At 40.4% G+C, this 16,495-nt stretch overlaps 1 protein-coding gene across 1 annotated transcript in view; it reads left to right on the top strand.

The window, feature by feature from the left end:
• The first annotated feature begins 7,146 nt into the window (after positions 1 to 7,146).
• The window catches only part of TKT (transketolase), a 28,721-nt gene continuing 19,372 nt past the window's right edge, over positions 7,147 to 16,495 (top strand). The window contains exons 1-4 of the mRNA XM_049826048.1: positions 7,147 to 7,478; positions 12,742 to 12,859; positions 14,463 to 14,576; positions 15,241 to 15,338. Coding sequence (XP_049682005.1) covers positions 7,372 to 7,478; positions 12,742 to 12,859; positions 14,463 to 14,576; positions 15,241 to 15,338 — 437 coding nt within the window. The 5' untranslated portion in view covers positions 7,147 to 7,371. The remainder of the gene's footprint in view (positions 7,479 to 12,741; positions 12,860 to 14,462; positions 14,577 to 15,240; positions 15,339 to 16,495) is intronic.

The raw sequence follows: 16,495 nt of genomic DNA, 5'->3' as shown, positions 1-16,495 counted from the left end.
ACTTGCCCTTAGGCCTTACTTGAAAACATGCAGGTATGTGATATAAATGCACAAGTTGTATTTCTTTTCTCCTCATAAGTAAGTCAAGAAGCTTTAAGAGTAAATCTTTAAGAGCAAAGATCTCCCAGCCTGTCTCATGTATGTGAAACTGCATGTGGTCTTAATTTAGAGAGCATATGGCTTGCACATCCTGCTTTACTACTTGTGGTTCAGAAGAGGGATGGGAAAGGCTTAGCAGGTTATCCATCTGACTTTCTCATTTAGACTTGAGACTTATGGATAATGCCAAGTGCCTCCTCTAGTTTACTTTTTAAGCATCAAATAAATTAGCTTCTGTTCTCTTGGGACACAGTTCTCCCATGTAACAAAATTGCTGTAAAGGAAGTTTCTGCTATCTTAAACTTAGCACAGTTGAGATACAAGGGTGAAATTCAAGCCTACAGGATTCGGATGTGTACAGAGTCTGTTGTGGTTTACAGCAAGCCCTGCTCCTGGTGTAATCGTCAAGATGGAAGACACAGGGCAGCTATTGTAAAGAGAGATCTCTGCTTTCCAATGACTGACTAGGAAAATCCTGCCACAACCGAAACCCTTACAGAAAGGGTTTGATGCCATGTTGTACAGAAATTGGAGATTTTTTAAATTTTTTTTTACTTTTAACTCATTAGCAGCTAAATAATGTTATTACTGAAGGCTAGTTGAACAATCTGTTCTATGTATAACTGAAGTCACTTTATTTTTGCACATGTGGAGGGATGTGCTGGTGATGCATAATGGTCTGCGTAATAAGAGAATGCTTTGGCATATATCCATCTCATCCATTCTTGAACTGTTCGTTTCTTGAAGGGCTTCTGATGCAGCTGTTCTTTCAAAGGGCAAGAATAGTCAAAGCCTGTCATGTTGCAGAGGACAAGCTGAAGAAAATTTCTTTCAGTTTCTTTCTTTCCGTATGCATTACAGCACAAATAAATCCTGCTTTATTTGGTCATTATAGCTGTCTCTCCTACCTTCTTTCTAAATTTACACAACCTATTAAAACATTGCTGTTTGAGAGCTTTTTATTGGCATAAATTATTGATGATAACTTTACTCTTAAAAATTTTACCAAATTCAGTTATTTGAATACAGGTGTTCATTTAAACAGAGTCTAAAGTGACTAATAACTTCCCAGTTTGTTTGAAGAGTAGGTGTTATGGAAGCTGGATTATTAAGAATCAGAGAGAGCAACCGTAATGAAGCGACTGTGGAACTTTTATGTATTCAGTAGGTCTTTCAAGTTATAGGTGCAGGCAAATGCCTCAAACTCCTACTACATAAGTATTTCATATTTATGTTAACACATAATATGAAGAAATTGCAACAAGTAAAAATCCAGTTTGTAAATTTACAAAATTTTTGTAAATAATATTAATATTAGCAATGATTAAATTAAACTAATCTGAATTACCCTCAAATATTGCTGTATTAGCATTACAAACTTCAATTTAAATATTGTAATTTTTGTTGTATTGCTAGCAGAAATACTTCCATAAATATCATCAAACAGCAGAGCAATTGCCAAAACCAGTCATGGAATTCTTTTTAACTGTGTAAGACATGCAATGATTTGGTTTTTCTCTGATAGCCTACATGTTACATAGAGATAAAAAAGTCCCTTTGTATAAAACTTGTCTCAAATGATTTGGCCTATGAGGTTTAATCTGAACATTTTTCATGTATCATGAAATTGCCATAATGTTTTGGAAACTGCAAATTTTGGTTTGTTTTCCACTTTTTTTAAATTAAATGACATTTTATTTAGAGGCAATATAGAAATTACTATGATGTTAATATTTTTTTGTCCAACATTTGGCTGCCTGTAGCTAAAAATGGTCTGTTCTGTAACAAAGCTTTCCATAAACATTGTTCCTTTTGCAGATTACTTTGTCAGCTGTATCTGAGAAGAAGGTTGTAGTTGAGCTGAACTATGAATATATTCTGCATGTATGTATCTTTCTTGATTCTTAATTCATGTGGACTTCAAAGCCCTGTCTGGATAATTCTGGATCAGGTGCTGCATGAGAACCTTGCATTTTTCAGGTTGCTGGTTATAGCTCTTTGTAGCCTGTGTAGCAGAGACAACTGCTGTTCTATGGAAACTAAAGGATGTTTAAAGTGTTTTTCATGCTCCAATGGGAACTGCAGAGCTGATCATTATTTCACAGCCTGCTGAATATTCTTTTCACAGGGTGTTTACTTGAGTGTACACTTGTGCTTAACTAAAACCACTTGCTATCACTGACAAAAGAACAGAATTTATTTTGAGTAAGATGTGACAATATGGACTGAATCTTTGGAAAAGTTGCAGCACCACATTTGTTCTGAGAATATACTGCATTCCCATACACCAGACTACAATGATTGGAATTCCTCTGCATAACGTGTCTTTTCTAAGGTACCCTGCAAATGAAATGAAACCCTGTACAGTACACTGTACAAAGATATTCAGGACTAGCAAAGTTACAATCCATGCAGATTGGAGTTCAGTTTGGAATCCATACAGTGTTTAAACTGTAATTGCACAGCCCATTGGTGTCCTCCCATGCCTCTACTCTTTTTTTTTTTTTTTTTTTTTTTTTTTTTTTTACTCACTGTTGTTTGGATTTTGTAGGTGATGACCTACCTAACCACTCAATGTTCTTAGTAGACTTTGATTTTGGAATTTCTTTTGAGAACAGTTTTTAAGGCAAAATTGGGTGCATAGCCCCATGGTAGCTAAATGACCTGAATTTCAGCAGTGCTGAGTGCATGCAGCTCCTGCTCTGGTAAACAGGGTTGCATGCAATTATGTCAGCAATGCATTTTTGCAGTATCTCAGCAAATGACAGCCATAGCTCAACTTCCGTGCTTTTCCTGTACATAATGCTCTGTCTGTGAAGTATGTGGAGGAAGGGATGGAAAAATCCAATTGTCCTAAGTATGTATTTGAGAAGCTGTCTAGTCTAGTAGTTACTACTGAAGCTAATGAGATGTGATTGCATATACTGAAGCAAGACTGTTTGTCCATACGTTTGCATCCTTGTTTTAATCATATTGTATGTGGTTTCAGAGGCAAATGCCAAGAATGTGGAAGAAATGTTGACTGTTGTACACAATATATACCATGACTTTAGCTATTGCTTTACAGTCCATCACACTTGGTCAAAGTTGCAGAAGTAACATGCCAGTCCAGTAGATCAAAGTGGAGGCACTGACACAAGGTGGAATTTCATCCTGTGTATGCTTGAGCTGCTGTTTTAACAGCACAATACCATAAATCAGCACTTGGCATGAGGATTCAGGGAAAGGAGGGTGAATTGCAGGCAGTAATCTCCCAATGACATTATCTAAGCTAAGTGTCTTTTAAAGTCTTTCTACCATCCAGATAACAATGGAGGAAACAAAGTAAGTTGTGAGCCATAGTAATACTGGTCTTATCCAGATCATCCCCCTTTTTTTTCTTACAGGAGGGGAAAAACGAAAGCACCGTATGTCCAGCCTGAGAAGGCAGTTGAGATTGCTATTGCTACAGTACACTTGGGAGACAGTTTATTAGGGAGCCATCCTTACAATGAAGATTTAAGAGTGCGTGCATTTTCACTGTAATCACAGAGACTTGATCACAGGCCTTACTCTTCAGCCAAAGAATGAAATCAGCCTGGACCAATAAAGCCAAAATTGAGGCTGTGATCTAGTCAGTGTATATTTGAAAGAATTGGGGGGGAAGATGTTGACTGAGGAGCAGGGAGTGACTGAACTCTGTTTTAGTTGACTGTTAGCTTACTTTGCCACTACCAGTGATGTACGCAGAGAGAAAGAGTAACAGGCTGGCAATGCTTACATCTTAATCACACTCTATGTACATTAAAACATGGAGTAAATTAGACTATTAGAAGCAAAAACGTAGTGTAGAAATTACTTGATTGATATGGTATCTGCTTCCATTATGATACTTCCCTACTGTGTTTACAGACACTATTAGCTATCCAGAAAGATTAAGTACACATATCTCTAAAATAAGCTTTTTGTTTCCTGATGTAAATGTGTTTTGGAAGTTTTTTTGAAACTTATTGCCTGCAGCTGAAATTGGAAGGGTGTACAGCCATGTTTTCTTAATCTATTTTTAGTCAACACTAAATACTGCGGAGTTTGGCATTGTAGCCATTATTGCACTTATGCTTGGTCTCATTTGAAGAATTTAGTCTATGCACCTCTTCTAAACCACAGATGAGGGTAGACTGTTATCCTGCCTAACCTTGCTCAACGGACAAAGTTATCAATGTCACTGAGATGGTGGTTGAGCCAGATTTCGACATCTGTCTAAAGAACAGTGTTAAACAGCAGGGGTAATACAAAAACTGTCATTCACTTCCCTAGCACAGCCAGTATTTTAACAACTGCTCTTAATCAGTAAGCATAGAGCAGAGCTCAAGCTGATAAATACTGCTGTGCTAGTAACATGGTTCTGTGGCTTCATCTACATCAGCAGGTAGGAGATTCCAGTATAGCAGGTCTATAGAGTACATGAGACAGTGCTGAAGACTCAACATCTGCACTATATGTGTTTTTTAATTCAGCTCCAGACTAGCTTTTGTCTGTCCTGTTGGACTGAATACTTATTAATGGCTGGGGTGTATTAGCTGCTTTTTTCAGACTGAATCTCCTGTTTCATCTTTATTTGAAAGGAATCCAGTTCATGACATCTGAGACTGCTCTGCAGGGCAAGTGAAAGCACAGTGAGCAGGGATGATCACGAGATTTGATGCAGGATGGTACTTCTGGCTCAAGCTACTTTAGATTTGCCTTCTGACCATATGGCCGCAGACAGAATCAAGCGTAGTGTTGCCTTGAGAAAGGCTAAGAGGTAGTGGAAAGGATGCAAGGAAGGACAAAGGAGAAGAGGGAAAGTTGTGTAACTTGCTCAAAGGGGTTGGTAACTCCCGCTCTACAAGATTAGATTGATTTTAGGCCTATTTGAGGCTAATGGCACAGCCAGATCCCTAGCAAGATGTTTGCTGGTGTATAGCATATATAAGGTTTAGTTAGGGATCTTTTATGGAGAACTTAAGATTTGAATTTATTGTTATTTCTCCAATAGTTAAGGTAGGTTTTATTGTTGAAAATCTGAAAAGGAGAAGCCCTAAATCAGTAATTCTGTTGTAGATGCTGCTTGTAACTCTTGAGATTTTTCATAGTCCCCTACTGACCATATTCTTTTGCGCATCATAGCTCCAGGAGGACAAAAGAAGACTGTGTATTGTTGAACTGAAGTGGATTTCAACAGGAATATTGTGGAGAAACTGCTACTAAGAATGGCTGTTGACTGCCTCCACCATGTCTGGCAGTCTTTTTTCTGTGTTCCCTCAGCTAGGATCTCTTTGCTATGATTTCCTACACAACTAGCTAATTTCTAGCTATCAAGTATTATTTAACTTCCAAGTTGCTGTTTAGTCATAGCATGTTACAGGGTATATGATGTGTCTTTCTGTACCTTAAGACAGTAGCAGATCTGCACAATGACCCTTGAAGTGCATTAACAACTTCAGTTCTTGGCTCCCTGCGCTAAGGGGGCATTGTTCTGTCATTGGAAGCTCTTGGCTTTATAGGCCATGTCTTCAGAGTTCCTAAATTTAAACCAAGGCCTATGTGATTCTCATCAGGCTCTTCCATAACCCAATTTTGTTGTCCATATCACTTCAAAGTGTATTACTGAAATTAAAAGATTGGGTAACTGGTTCTACAAAAAGAAAATAAAGTAGTTGGCCTACCTAATTATTTTAAAGTAGAATATAAATTGGAGCCTAGCAAATGGCAGTTGCAGCAATTAACCTTTGTATAGTTCTCTCTAATATGAACTCTGTACTTTGCTACTGTCAATTTTGGTCGTTTGGCTCTGTTTTTTCCTTCTTTCTGGCATATAGCCTATTTCCAGTCTGGTTTTTCTTCTGACTTTTTTATTAAAAGGATTTTTGAAAAGGCAACTGATGTAGCGGTTTAAGAAAACAGTTAAGCTAAGGGAATGGTGTCTGCTTTTATTTCTTCCAGTAAACTGGTTAGTTTATGGAAGAAAGTTTTATCTTACCTTTCTAAGAGTTTCACATGTTACTTAGCTGCAATTTGCCAAGTGAGCGTGGATGGATACTCTGTAACTACAGGTGCCTGCCTTTGTTACTGAAACCCAAAGTCTTCACGCTCTTGAAGACGAAGGTCTAGTTTTTCTCATGTAAACGGTACACATAACTAGTGTCTTCTGAGATTAGATGATGATAGCACTAGTTCACTGTATGCAACAGTTTACATTTAAAACGGATTTTAAAATATGTTAGTATTTTTAGATCATGTAATTCAGCTTCCAGGACAAACTACCAGTGGAGAGAACACTGAAATACAGGGAGAGTGCAGTGCAGGAATACCAGGTTTCATGAGCAAGATGTGAAGTATTTGATTTTTTTTTTTTTCTGCTTAAACTTTTTTTTCTATTTTTTTCTTTCAGATTGCGACTTGTAGTGTTGCTCGAGCTTTCTGGAACAAATACAAAATATTTAGCTTGCTTAGTTAAGTCTGTAGCTGTAATGTCATAGTGTTCAGAACTGCTAGAGAAAATATATTTCCTGATTGATGAAGTCAATCTTTCATGCAAAAGTCTCTGTCTTTGTCAAATTTTTAAACGCATAGCCTAGAAATAGTAATTATTTCTTGAAAGGAAGTCACACGGGGTCAATCTGTTACTCTTTCTCCTGACTGTGTAGAGGATCAAGGTTACTGCTAAGAGGCACTGGATGCAGTGACATTCTTTTACTGCCAGGACCAGGCTTGAGGTGGAAACCCTCTCAACCAGCTTTACCCAACAGCGTTTGAATGGTGGAAAAGCGTGAGGGAGCGCCCTTTCCCCTCAGCCCGGCGGGTTCCAGCCCCCCGCCCTCAGGGCCGCGCCCACTTACCGCGCACGGCTCTGAGGGGCCGCCGCCGCCGCGCCGCCCCCTCACCGCCTGCCAGGCGGGGGAGGGAAATGGCGGCAACGGCGCCTGCGCGCGGCCAGGGGCGGGCGCCCGGAGCCGCCAGCTGGCGCCGGCAGGGGGAGCCGCCGGCTCCGCCAGGCCAGGCCGCGCCGCCCGGTCCGGGCCCGCCCCGCCCCGCCTCTCCTGCGGGCGGCCGCGGCGGTGTGCGCGGCCGGGTCCGGCGCAGGCGGCAGGCGGGGCGGCTGCCCCTTCCCTCTCTTTCTCCGCCCCCACCGCACGGCCCGGCTGAGGCGCGCTGCCTGCAGCCCTCGCGGAGCGCCGCCGTCCCTGCCCAGCCCCAGGTGCCACCGCCGCTCGAGCCCCGCCGTCGCCGCGGCCCTCCCGATTCGCCCCTATGGAGGATTATCACAAGCCCGACCAGCAGACCCTGCAGGCCCTCAAGGACACGGCCAACCGGCTCCGCATCAGCTCCATCAAAGCCACGACCGCGGCCGGCTCCGGGTGAGTGAGGCGGGCGGGCTGCGCCCCAGCCCCGGCCGCAGACCGGCCCCGGCCGCAGACCGGCCCCGCGGTGCCCGCCCCGCCGGCCAGCATCCCCACCCGCATCGAGGGTCGTGCGTCCGCTCAGCGGCGAGGCCGAGGCGCGGTGCCGCTGGGAGGGGCTGCGCCGGGCTCCCTCAGCCCGTTGCCCGCTGCCTGGGGACACACCGGTGAGGGTAGAGCCGCCCCCCCCCCCGCCCCGCTCTCTGTTTTCTGCCCGTTGTGCAGCATACCGAGCGGGCGGGGATGCTGGGGGCCCATCCGTGCCTCCTGGGCGGGAGGGCTGAGGCGGCCCCGGGGCGGGACGTGCGCTGCGCGGGGATAGGGAGCCAGAGCGTGGGGTCGGGGGGGAGCGATGATACCGCGGGGGTCGCGGGTAAATCCCCTTTACCCGCCCCGACGCCCCCCCACCCCCACCCCCCGGCGCGTCGCGGGTGTTGGCGAAGCTGCTCGATGTGGAGGTGCTACATCTGGAAATGGCGGCCGTGGCGAGGAGCGCGGTGAGGTGCGGGGCTCCCGCGGCCGAAGGTGGCCCGGCCCGGCCCGGCCCGGCCCAGCCCGGGGGCAGCAGCCGCCCCGCCGCGGGCCACGTCGGTCGCCGGGTCCGGCGGGTGTTGTGACTGCGGAGAGAGGCCGGGAATGCTAAGTTGATGCAGGACTGAAAACCAAAGAATTTGTGCCTGAGGCACAAGCGGTTTCTTTTTCATTTCGTGCCCGTCAGTTGGAACTAATTCTGCACAGAATTTCAAGTGAGCCCAAGTGGGATTATCTGTGAAATGCCCGCGGTCTCAAATGGGCAGTTTATTCAGGCCTCTGGACAGGATTTAGCGTAGGCTCTGATGTGTGCAGATTCCAGGGTTATCCTTCCTTTGATCATGCTTTACCTATGGAAAAAAATCTCTGCAAACAATCCGCTTTTACTCGTATAAAATTAAAGCCACTTTTTCTGCTTGAATAATACATTTGAGTGCTTCCATATAGAATGCTGCCTTCCCCCCCCCCCTTTTTATTTTTTCTTCTTTTTTTTTAATATATCCCATCTTGTTGCAATTTCCTGCTTTGAACCTCTTTGAAACTGGCTGTAGTGTTTAAAAAAACAAACAAACAAAAAAACCCAAAAATCTGAAGGAATCCTTTGGATGTTGAGGTTTCTGTGGAGAAAGGTGGAGTTTAAAGTATTTTAAAGCTGCTTCTTTGGATTGCCTTACACATTCCATCCTGTGTCTGGCGTGGGCTACCTCACATGGCTCTTTCTCAAAGCATACAGAAACTGAACTTTACTCGTTCCTTTTGCATAGAGCAAATGAAAACGCTGCTTTGGTTCTTGCTGTAAAATGGAGTGTTGGGACACAAGGAATCTCTCAGCTAGCCGCAGGAGTGGGTTTTTACAAAGCTGTAGCTTGTTTGGTCCAGTTTGGAGAGAGAAGTAAAGGATACCCAACAATTGCTCTTTTAATTCTTGATTTGTTTCAAAGCTACAATGTGCAGGCAGTATTATACAAGCCTGTGTGAAATCATAGGTAACAAAAATTGTGCTAAATCTACTTACTAGAGCTTGGGCTTCAGTCTTGAGCTTCTAGTGTGTATTTTAAGCAGGCCACAGAGATGTATGGTATCAGTTGTCTTATTTACAGATAAAATGATTCCTCTGTTTTGTCTGATGTGCTGTTGAAGAATAAGGGTCTTGCTACAGCCTTTGCTTCTCTTCTGTGGTCCGTAAAATTCAATAGTAAAACTATTCTCCCCATACTGATGAAGCAACAGTAAAAGTAATTTTACTTAAGCTTTTTATTCCTGGTTCGTGTATGTTACAATACTGAGTACTTCTTGCACGAAGGCATTTCATTGATCACTCTATCTTATTCTAGCACTAGGGTTGTGTGGAGTCAGAAATTTTTGCACAACCTGGTTGTGGTTTTCCAAAACCTGAATGAGATAGTAAGCTTTGCTTAAATTGCTGGTATGAACTAAGAGTGTAGAAAGATGTTTGAATGCAACAGAAGTTTACAGTTAATTAAGAAAATTGTCATGCTTGCATTGACTTTAAGGAAATTTGTGTTTGTTAAAGGTGTAGTTTGTAAAACTGAAGGAAATACTTGCAATAAAAGCACTTCAAACAAAACAGGACCTGCCTACTTCTTTCAAGGAAGTAATTTCTGTAAACTGTGGCATATATTGTAGCACAAGTGGTAGATCTGACCCACCAGTTCTTGCAATCTTTACTTGTACTAACTTTTGTTAAAGGAAGTACAGCCTTTGTCTGGACAAGAGCTAAAACATAAGGTAGTCTGATCCTGAAGATGCCCAAACATATCACTTTGAGTACTTTACCAGCCGTAGTGGAAGAATTCAGTGAACTGGAAAAAAGTTTTGTGCTTAAAATGCCTTAGTTGGGGAAAAAATTTGATTGTTAGTTGTAAAGATTGAACATACTTGCTTTTGGGCGTGGAAGAAGTTTTTCTTTTAGATAAGTAGTGCAGACATTTTCATCAGAACTGGTAGAGTCTCTTTTGTAGCTTATGATAAATTTCTGCAGTTTTGAAAGAGTGCCTGGCTTCCTAGAATTGGATGGTTACATTCTAGAAAGTGGAAGTTGCAAGAGTCTCTTTAAAAGGCAGTTAAGTTTCATAACATGTGGTATGATCACTTGTTGCAGATTATTTTCTCCTTCAATTTTTTAGCTTTTGTCTTTCACTCGGTATTCCATTTTAACATTCCACCACTATTCTTTTTAGTTGAAATGTGTAGATGGAGCTGATATAAATTGATGCAAGTAATAAAAAAAACCCTGCAAAACTATGCTGGAGTAATTATTTTACTCTTAATTTCTGTGGATCCAGGATTTCAGTTTTCTAATGTACTTTAGTTTGGTTTCCTACTAAAGTTAAGGCAGTTCTTCAGCAGAAGCTACCTGGCAGACAAGTGTGTTAATCAGACCACCACCACAAAGTTCTAGGTTGTTTATCAATCAGGAACAAAATGTGGATGATTGTGTGAGAATAGTGGCGATGACTTGCTGTGGGCTTTTTTCTCCCCTTGTACAAGTAATCCAAGTACACTTTGCTAGGCTTAACAAGGAATTCTTTTAACAGAACTTATTAGAAAAGTATGAGCTAATAAGACGACCAGTAGCTGTAGTTAAGATGGCTGTATTTAAATAAATTGTGTAGTTGATTTTTAGAATGATTTCTGGTACCTGATGTGTAGTTAAATTTGGGGTAATTTCTGTTAGTAGGAAGTCATTTAATTAACCTGTAGTTTTAACAAGTTGTTTTTGGTTTATTTTTTTCCCAATTTTCAGGTAACTTATTAAATTTTTCTACCTTTTTTTTTATTTCCATATGCTACCATTTTAGGTTGTTTAAAACTTTTTTTACCAAGACCAGGAGTTCATAGAAGTATGGTTAAGTATAAAGTTAATAAAATTAAAGGAATGAAAGCTTTAAACAAGCATGTAAGGCTTATTGATTAACTCAAATACATAAATATTTACTAATATGTTTGAACCATGGTTTAAAGCTAATTCTTTTGGTTCCCTGTGTGCGAGTACTTACTAAGGGATGGACACTAACCGTAATTCATATTTTGCTAGTGTTTTGCATGTTTTTGTTCTTATTGCAGCACTGTTGGGGATGTTGGGAGGGAAGGTTTACTACTACCAGAAGAGAATATTTGGATTAAAGTTCTAGTGAAAGTGTTGTCTAATCCTAACATGCATGGTAAATGTACATGCGGGAAACGAAATGTGACACTTTCATAGTAAGTTTGTCCTGTTTCACAAGTAGGGTCAAATGTTTTAAGAGTGTTGTGTTAAAGATGAAAAATAAACATTGGTAGAAGAGAAAGTGAGATGTGACTGCAAATTATTTTCAAAGCTGGTGCAGATTTCTGCAGCCATAACCTTCTTACTGTTCATTATTCACTTTCCTGTACTTCAGTAGCAACCACTGATGGCAAGAATGATCCTGTTTACACCAGTAAAATCTGAAAAATGCTAATTTCCACACTCAATAAAGGTTTTTCAAGAGCCTCCTTACCCCTTTTAAGCTTTATTGCAAGTGAAAAGCAAAGGCTGATACACTCAAGTGGTCAAGTAGTGCCATCTCTTCAAGATGCATATGAACTACAGTGATCATTATTTAAATTACAGTAATGTAGATAAATAAAAGTAATTGTATACCCTTCTATTACACTTCAAATGAAATATACCTTGTGTTGAAATAACTTAATATTTGCCACTTGGGAATAACCCCTTTCATGTAACTTTATGTTCACTTATTGGTACTATATGGCATAGTTCCTTCTGAAATGGGCCTGTGTGTTTCTAAAGCAAGTTATAGTTGAAGTATTAATTTGTGCTGCTGTTGAAAATTGTTGCAGAAGTTGTCCCAGATAGTTCAATGGGAGAGACTGTCTCGGATACTTATAAATGTTTGATAAACCAACTAGTTCAGTATTTCAAACTGATACAGATGTAAATGTTGAAAATGTTGGTTCCTCTCTTAGCCAGAAATTAAGCAAATTGGTATTTTACAATGTGTGTTTAAGTGTTTACTGGAGACAGTAAATTTCTGTGTCCATTTTCAGTAGAAGATGAAATACAAGAATTGTATTATTTAATGCTCTCTCTAGAAATTCTAGTTCTATCAGCTCTGACATGGTAAAATAAAATGGTACCTATGTTACACAGTTTAAATGTTCCAGAACTTTCTGCAAAAGTTAATCTTGTGTTACCAATCCCTGCCTGTGCAACTGAGCCTGAACAAGTCATGATTCCATGCTTTTAATTCCTTCACTCAGTGAGTGGCTAAAGTACTGTGGAAAGCTGTCTTTTCTGCATCAGTGTGAATTTCTGCTGTCAGATAAATTAGTAGAGTATGATTTCAGGCACAGGGTCATACTGCTTCCTGTGCTTCACAGTCACCGATTAGGGTGGTGTTCCTTGTCATGAAGAAGAACAGAGAGCTCTAGAAGATATGTCCTTGAGCTGTCACCAGGGTCTATCTTTTAACATCCACTTCAACTAGATAAGAAGGCTCCCTTTGTCTCAAAGTACTACTAATTGGCATTGGAGTAATGGTAGATGGGATGGGTTATCAAAAGCACTTAAGACTGTGTATTTTAATGCTGAGGAGTAGGAGACTGGTTAAATGATATTTTAAAGATATGGTCCTGAGCAAACAATAATGAGAAGTGGTAATCTTGGGTCTGTCTTGACTTGTAGCCACCCTACATCATGTTGCAGTGCAGCAGAGATTATGTCTGTGCTGTTTTTCCATACCATGAGATACAAAGTGCAAGATCCCAGAAACGCCAGCAACGACCGGTTTGTTCTTTCAAAGGTAAAATAACTGTTATGCTATACTCTTGCAGTCTGCTAGTGAAGAACTGTCTGTCTGTAAATTAAATTGACTTGTTTTCCTTGACTCATGCTTACTTATGCTTCCATCTACACAAAAGTCGGTTGGAAATATTTGAGAGCTTGGAATTTGTCTACTTCAGAAAGACAAATAAAAGCTGGTTGAGTTAAGGTGTAGCGTAACTCAAAAATAATTAAAAAGTGTCTGTACGTGTGTCTTGATAAGTCTTCACTATGTGAAGTTGTTCTAATATTAAATAATAAATGTTACTGTATTGTCTATAGAATCTGTCAAGAAACATTAACATCTGTTTTATTTTGGCATAACCAATTTTCTAATAAGTAAGTCACAGTTAGCTTTTGTGCTCTACTTGTTAAATGCAGCTGTGCTGTTATGCCTGTAGTCACGTCACAATGTGCACTAATTACTGTCAGCTTTTCAGGGAGCATTATATGAAACAGTTATGGTAGGTTAGTGGGTAGTTTGCATTCCTGCTGTGCCAGTATTATGTTAAAGTCAATACTACTTTTGAAGCCACTGTGGTTCAGAAAACACATAAAACCACAATCTGGACTAGCCATTAGTGTTTCTGTTCCCTTTTGCATTGTGCCCTTGCAAATCACAAGGGGCATTTTGATCATATGACATAAAAGCAGTTGAGGGGCCTTCAGAAAACATAATGATGTAAAAACTGGCAGATGAAGTATTCCAGTGAGGCAAGTTCCATCTTTGAGTCAGAGTTCCTCACATGGTGTCTTACAATAGGGCTGCATAGCTGATGGTATATATCCCTGCATTGGATGTAACAACTGTTGCCACCTCTGATTGCCATTCTGAAATAAGTAATTGGATGAGAAGCAAGCAGCTAATGCTGAGGTGGCAAACAATAAGAGAGAGTCGCTTCTTCACGTTTGCTTTACCTCTGTCTAATCAGGTTTTCTGCCCAGAGCTGGTAAATGGCTTCAAGCTTTGGCATGCTTTTTCGACTCCTAATGACTCCATGGGTTGAAGATGACTACTACTTTTCAGTTGTCCAGTTGGACCTGGCTGCAAGGATCTGAGTGTATAAAGCTTAAAATTTTGCCTGTTGTCACTCACTGCATCTTACTCTGAATTCATATGTATTGAAGAAGTTCTAATGGGACAATACTTGCTCATGCATCTGCTTACTGGTTTAGTTAACAGTGCTCTGTTCTTAAAACTGGTACCTAAGTAAATTGAATCAAGGTTTTTTTATTTGCATACTAAAACTACTTTTCTGAATTGGACCTGCATGGCTGAGAGAGGCCTTCTTACTCTACCATGTTGATTTTCTTGAGGACATCCTAAACAGCCCTCGAGAGTGCTGCATTCTTTCTGTCTTAACTGTAGTCAGCTATCTGGGGTGCTCCAAGCATGGGGGGAGCATGGGGGAGTGAAAAAAAGCATCAGTGTGAACGTTGTGTGTAAAATTGTTTTATAATTCCATGCTTTCTTAGTGAATGTAAGAACCTGCTGCTAGGGTTTGTCAGCTTTGTAGAATTTTGCTTTGATACTAGGATATTGTGGAACTTGTGCTTTGTTTAAAATTTATGTTTCTCTCTAGGGTCATGCAGCACCAATTTTATATTCTGTTTGGGCAGAGGCTGGCTTTCTACAAGAAGCAGAATTACTGAACTTGAGGAAAATTGATTCTGTCTTAGAAGGACACCCAGTACCAGTGAGTGCTTATAACCTTTGATATAAGATGGTATTTTCTGTAAAACAAGAAGTGCATGTATTTTGCAGCAGTTCTTGGTTGCCAGCTACAGAACAAGAAAGATAAAAGACTTATAAGAAGGATTATATTTATGGCTTCACAACTGAATCAGTGTCTGTGTTTGAATGAACATGTAAAAATGAGCTTTATTGTTGTAGTAAAGTTCCCCTACAGTCCTGTTTGTCAATATTTGCCATTTTAAAAAAAGTTTATATAAAGTTCCAGCATGGCTTTTCTCATCCTTCAAGAAGCTTTAAGGTATTTCAAGAGTTTATATCCAGTTTGGTCACTTCATTGGTCTTTCCATTCCCAGCCAGTTGTTTCAATTGATTCTTTTTTACACAAAACCATCAATTCTTAACTGTTGCCATCCAAAGCATAGCTGAGAAATTGCTGGGCCATAGGTAGCGTTCCCTCTCAGAGAGCCTAGTTAGCTTGTGACACTGATCATCAAGGTATATGCATTGCAGGGAAAGAAGGGGAACAGGCAAGATTTGGAGGGAATTGCACTGTATTGTTATGGCCAAGAAGCTGAATTTTGATGTATGTTGAACCATCTTCTAGCACTGGAATCTAGTTCCTCTGTTTCTTAACTGTAAAATAATTGTTGTCTTTTTATTCTCAGAGACAAGCATTCACTGATGTGGCTACTGGATCCCTTGGTCAGGGTCTTGGTGCTGCATGTGGAATGGCATACACTGGCAAATTCTTTGACAGAGCGAGGTAATTCCATCTTCATATTTCATTATTATAGGCATTCAATGGGAATATTTTGTGAAAAGATTATATTCTTATCTCAATTGGGGGAACCACCACACCCCCCCCCCCCCCCCCTTATTCTATTCTCCATTCCCAAATCTAATTTCAAATTCAGGTTTTAAATGATAGATTACTAGCCTGATAATTACAAAGCCATTGCCAGTGAAACTGTCAAGAATTTAAAGATTAGCAAGAATTGGTGCCTATGTGTGTTCCTTTTGTAACCTGACAGCATGGCAAGGTGATGTTCCTGAACAGAGAAGACATAAGTTGCTGGAGCAGCCTCTAACTTCCAGAGAGTAATTGATAGCCGTTTTGAGACTGGTATGTGTCCCTTCAGAAGGAAGACGCAAACTAGAGATGCATCTGTTCAAAGTCAGATGACAAATAATGGAGAACATGTATCTAGATAAGGAACTGTTATGGTCAATAATAGCACCACTGAATCATAAAGTAGGGCTTCAAAATATTATCAGAAATGCACTCGACTCCATAGAAACAAAAATGTCTGCTTCTGCCATTTGTTTTGTGCACAAGAAAAGTAGATGTCTAAAGGCAAATCTGTATGAGGAGGAAAATAGCCTGATGTAGTTGATATATTTTATGTGACAGTTCTGGTACATTCGAGCATAGGCTGCCCAGTTAATGTGTCCTACACTTCACTAGCTTGAAATCATTTCTGTGAAAGATGACTTCCTGATTTTAATTGAGTTTAGCAGATGCTACGTGTGGAAAAAATCTAACCAGTGCTTACATGACACAAGAAAAAGGTGGTCTTTCATGGAGTACTGGGGAGCAGCTTATGTAGGAGTTCAGATTTAGCCAAAGGCAGGTGGGATTCAGATCGAAAGTTTGTTATAGCTTAATGTCTAGTAAAAAAAAAATAAATTGCTAACAGCTATCTTGATTATTTTTTTTAAGATTATATCTTTGAAGGCTAATTTACTATTCTTTTTTAATTTTAATAGGTAATAACCATTTATAAAGCTTTGTCATCCAAAAAAAAAGAGAGTGATAATAAAAGAAAAATACAGTGGCTGAATTCTGTAGAGATCAGACAGTACTCCTGCTAACTGAGTTTTACCTAAATAAAAAGCTTCAGTGTTCGGAAATAGTCTACA

The sequence above is a fragment of the Accipiter gentilis genome, chromosome 23 (assembly GCF_929443795.1).
Source record: "Accipiter gentilis chromosome 23, bAccGen1.1, whole genome shotgun sequence".
Classification (NCBI taxonomy): domain Eukaryota; kingdom Metazoa; phylum Chordata; class Aves; order Accipitriformes; family Accipitridae; genus Astur; species Astur gentilis.
Note: the sequence above shows the minus strand (reverse complement) of the source record. Positions and strands in the feature narration are given on the sequence as shown.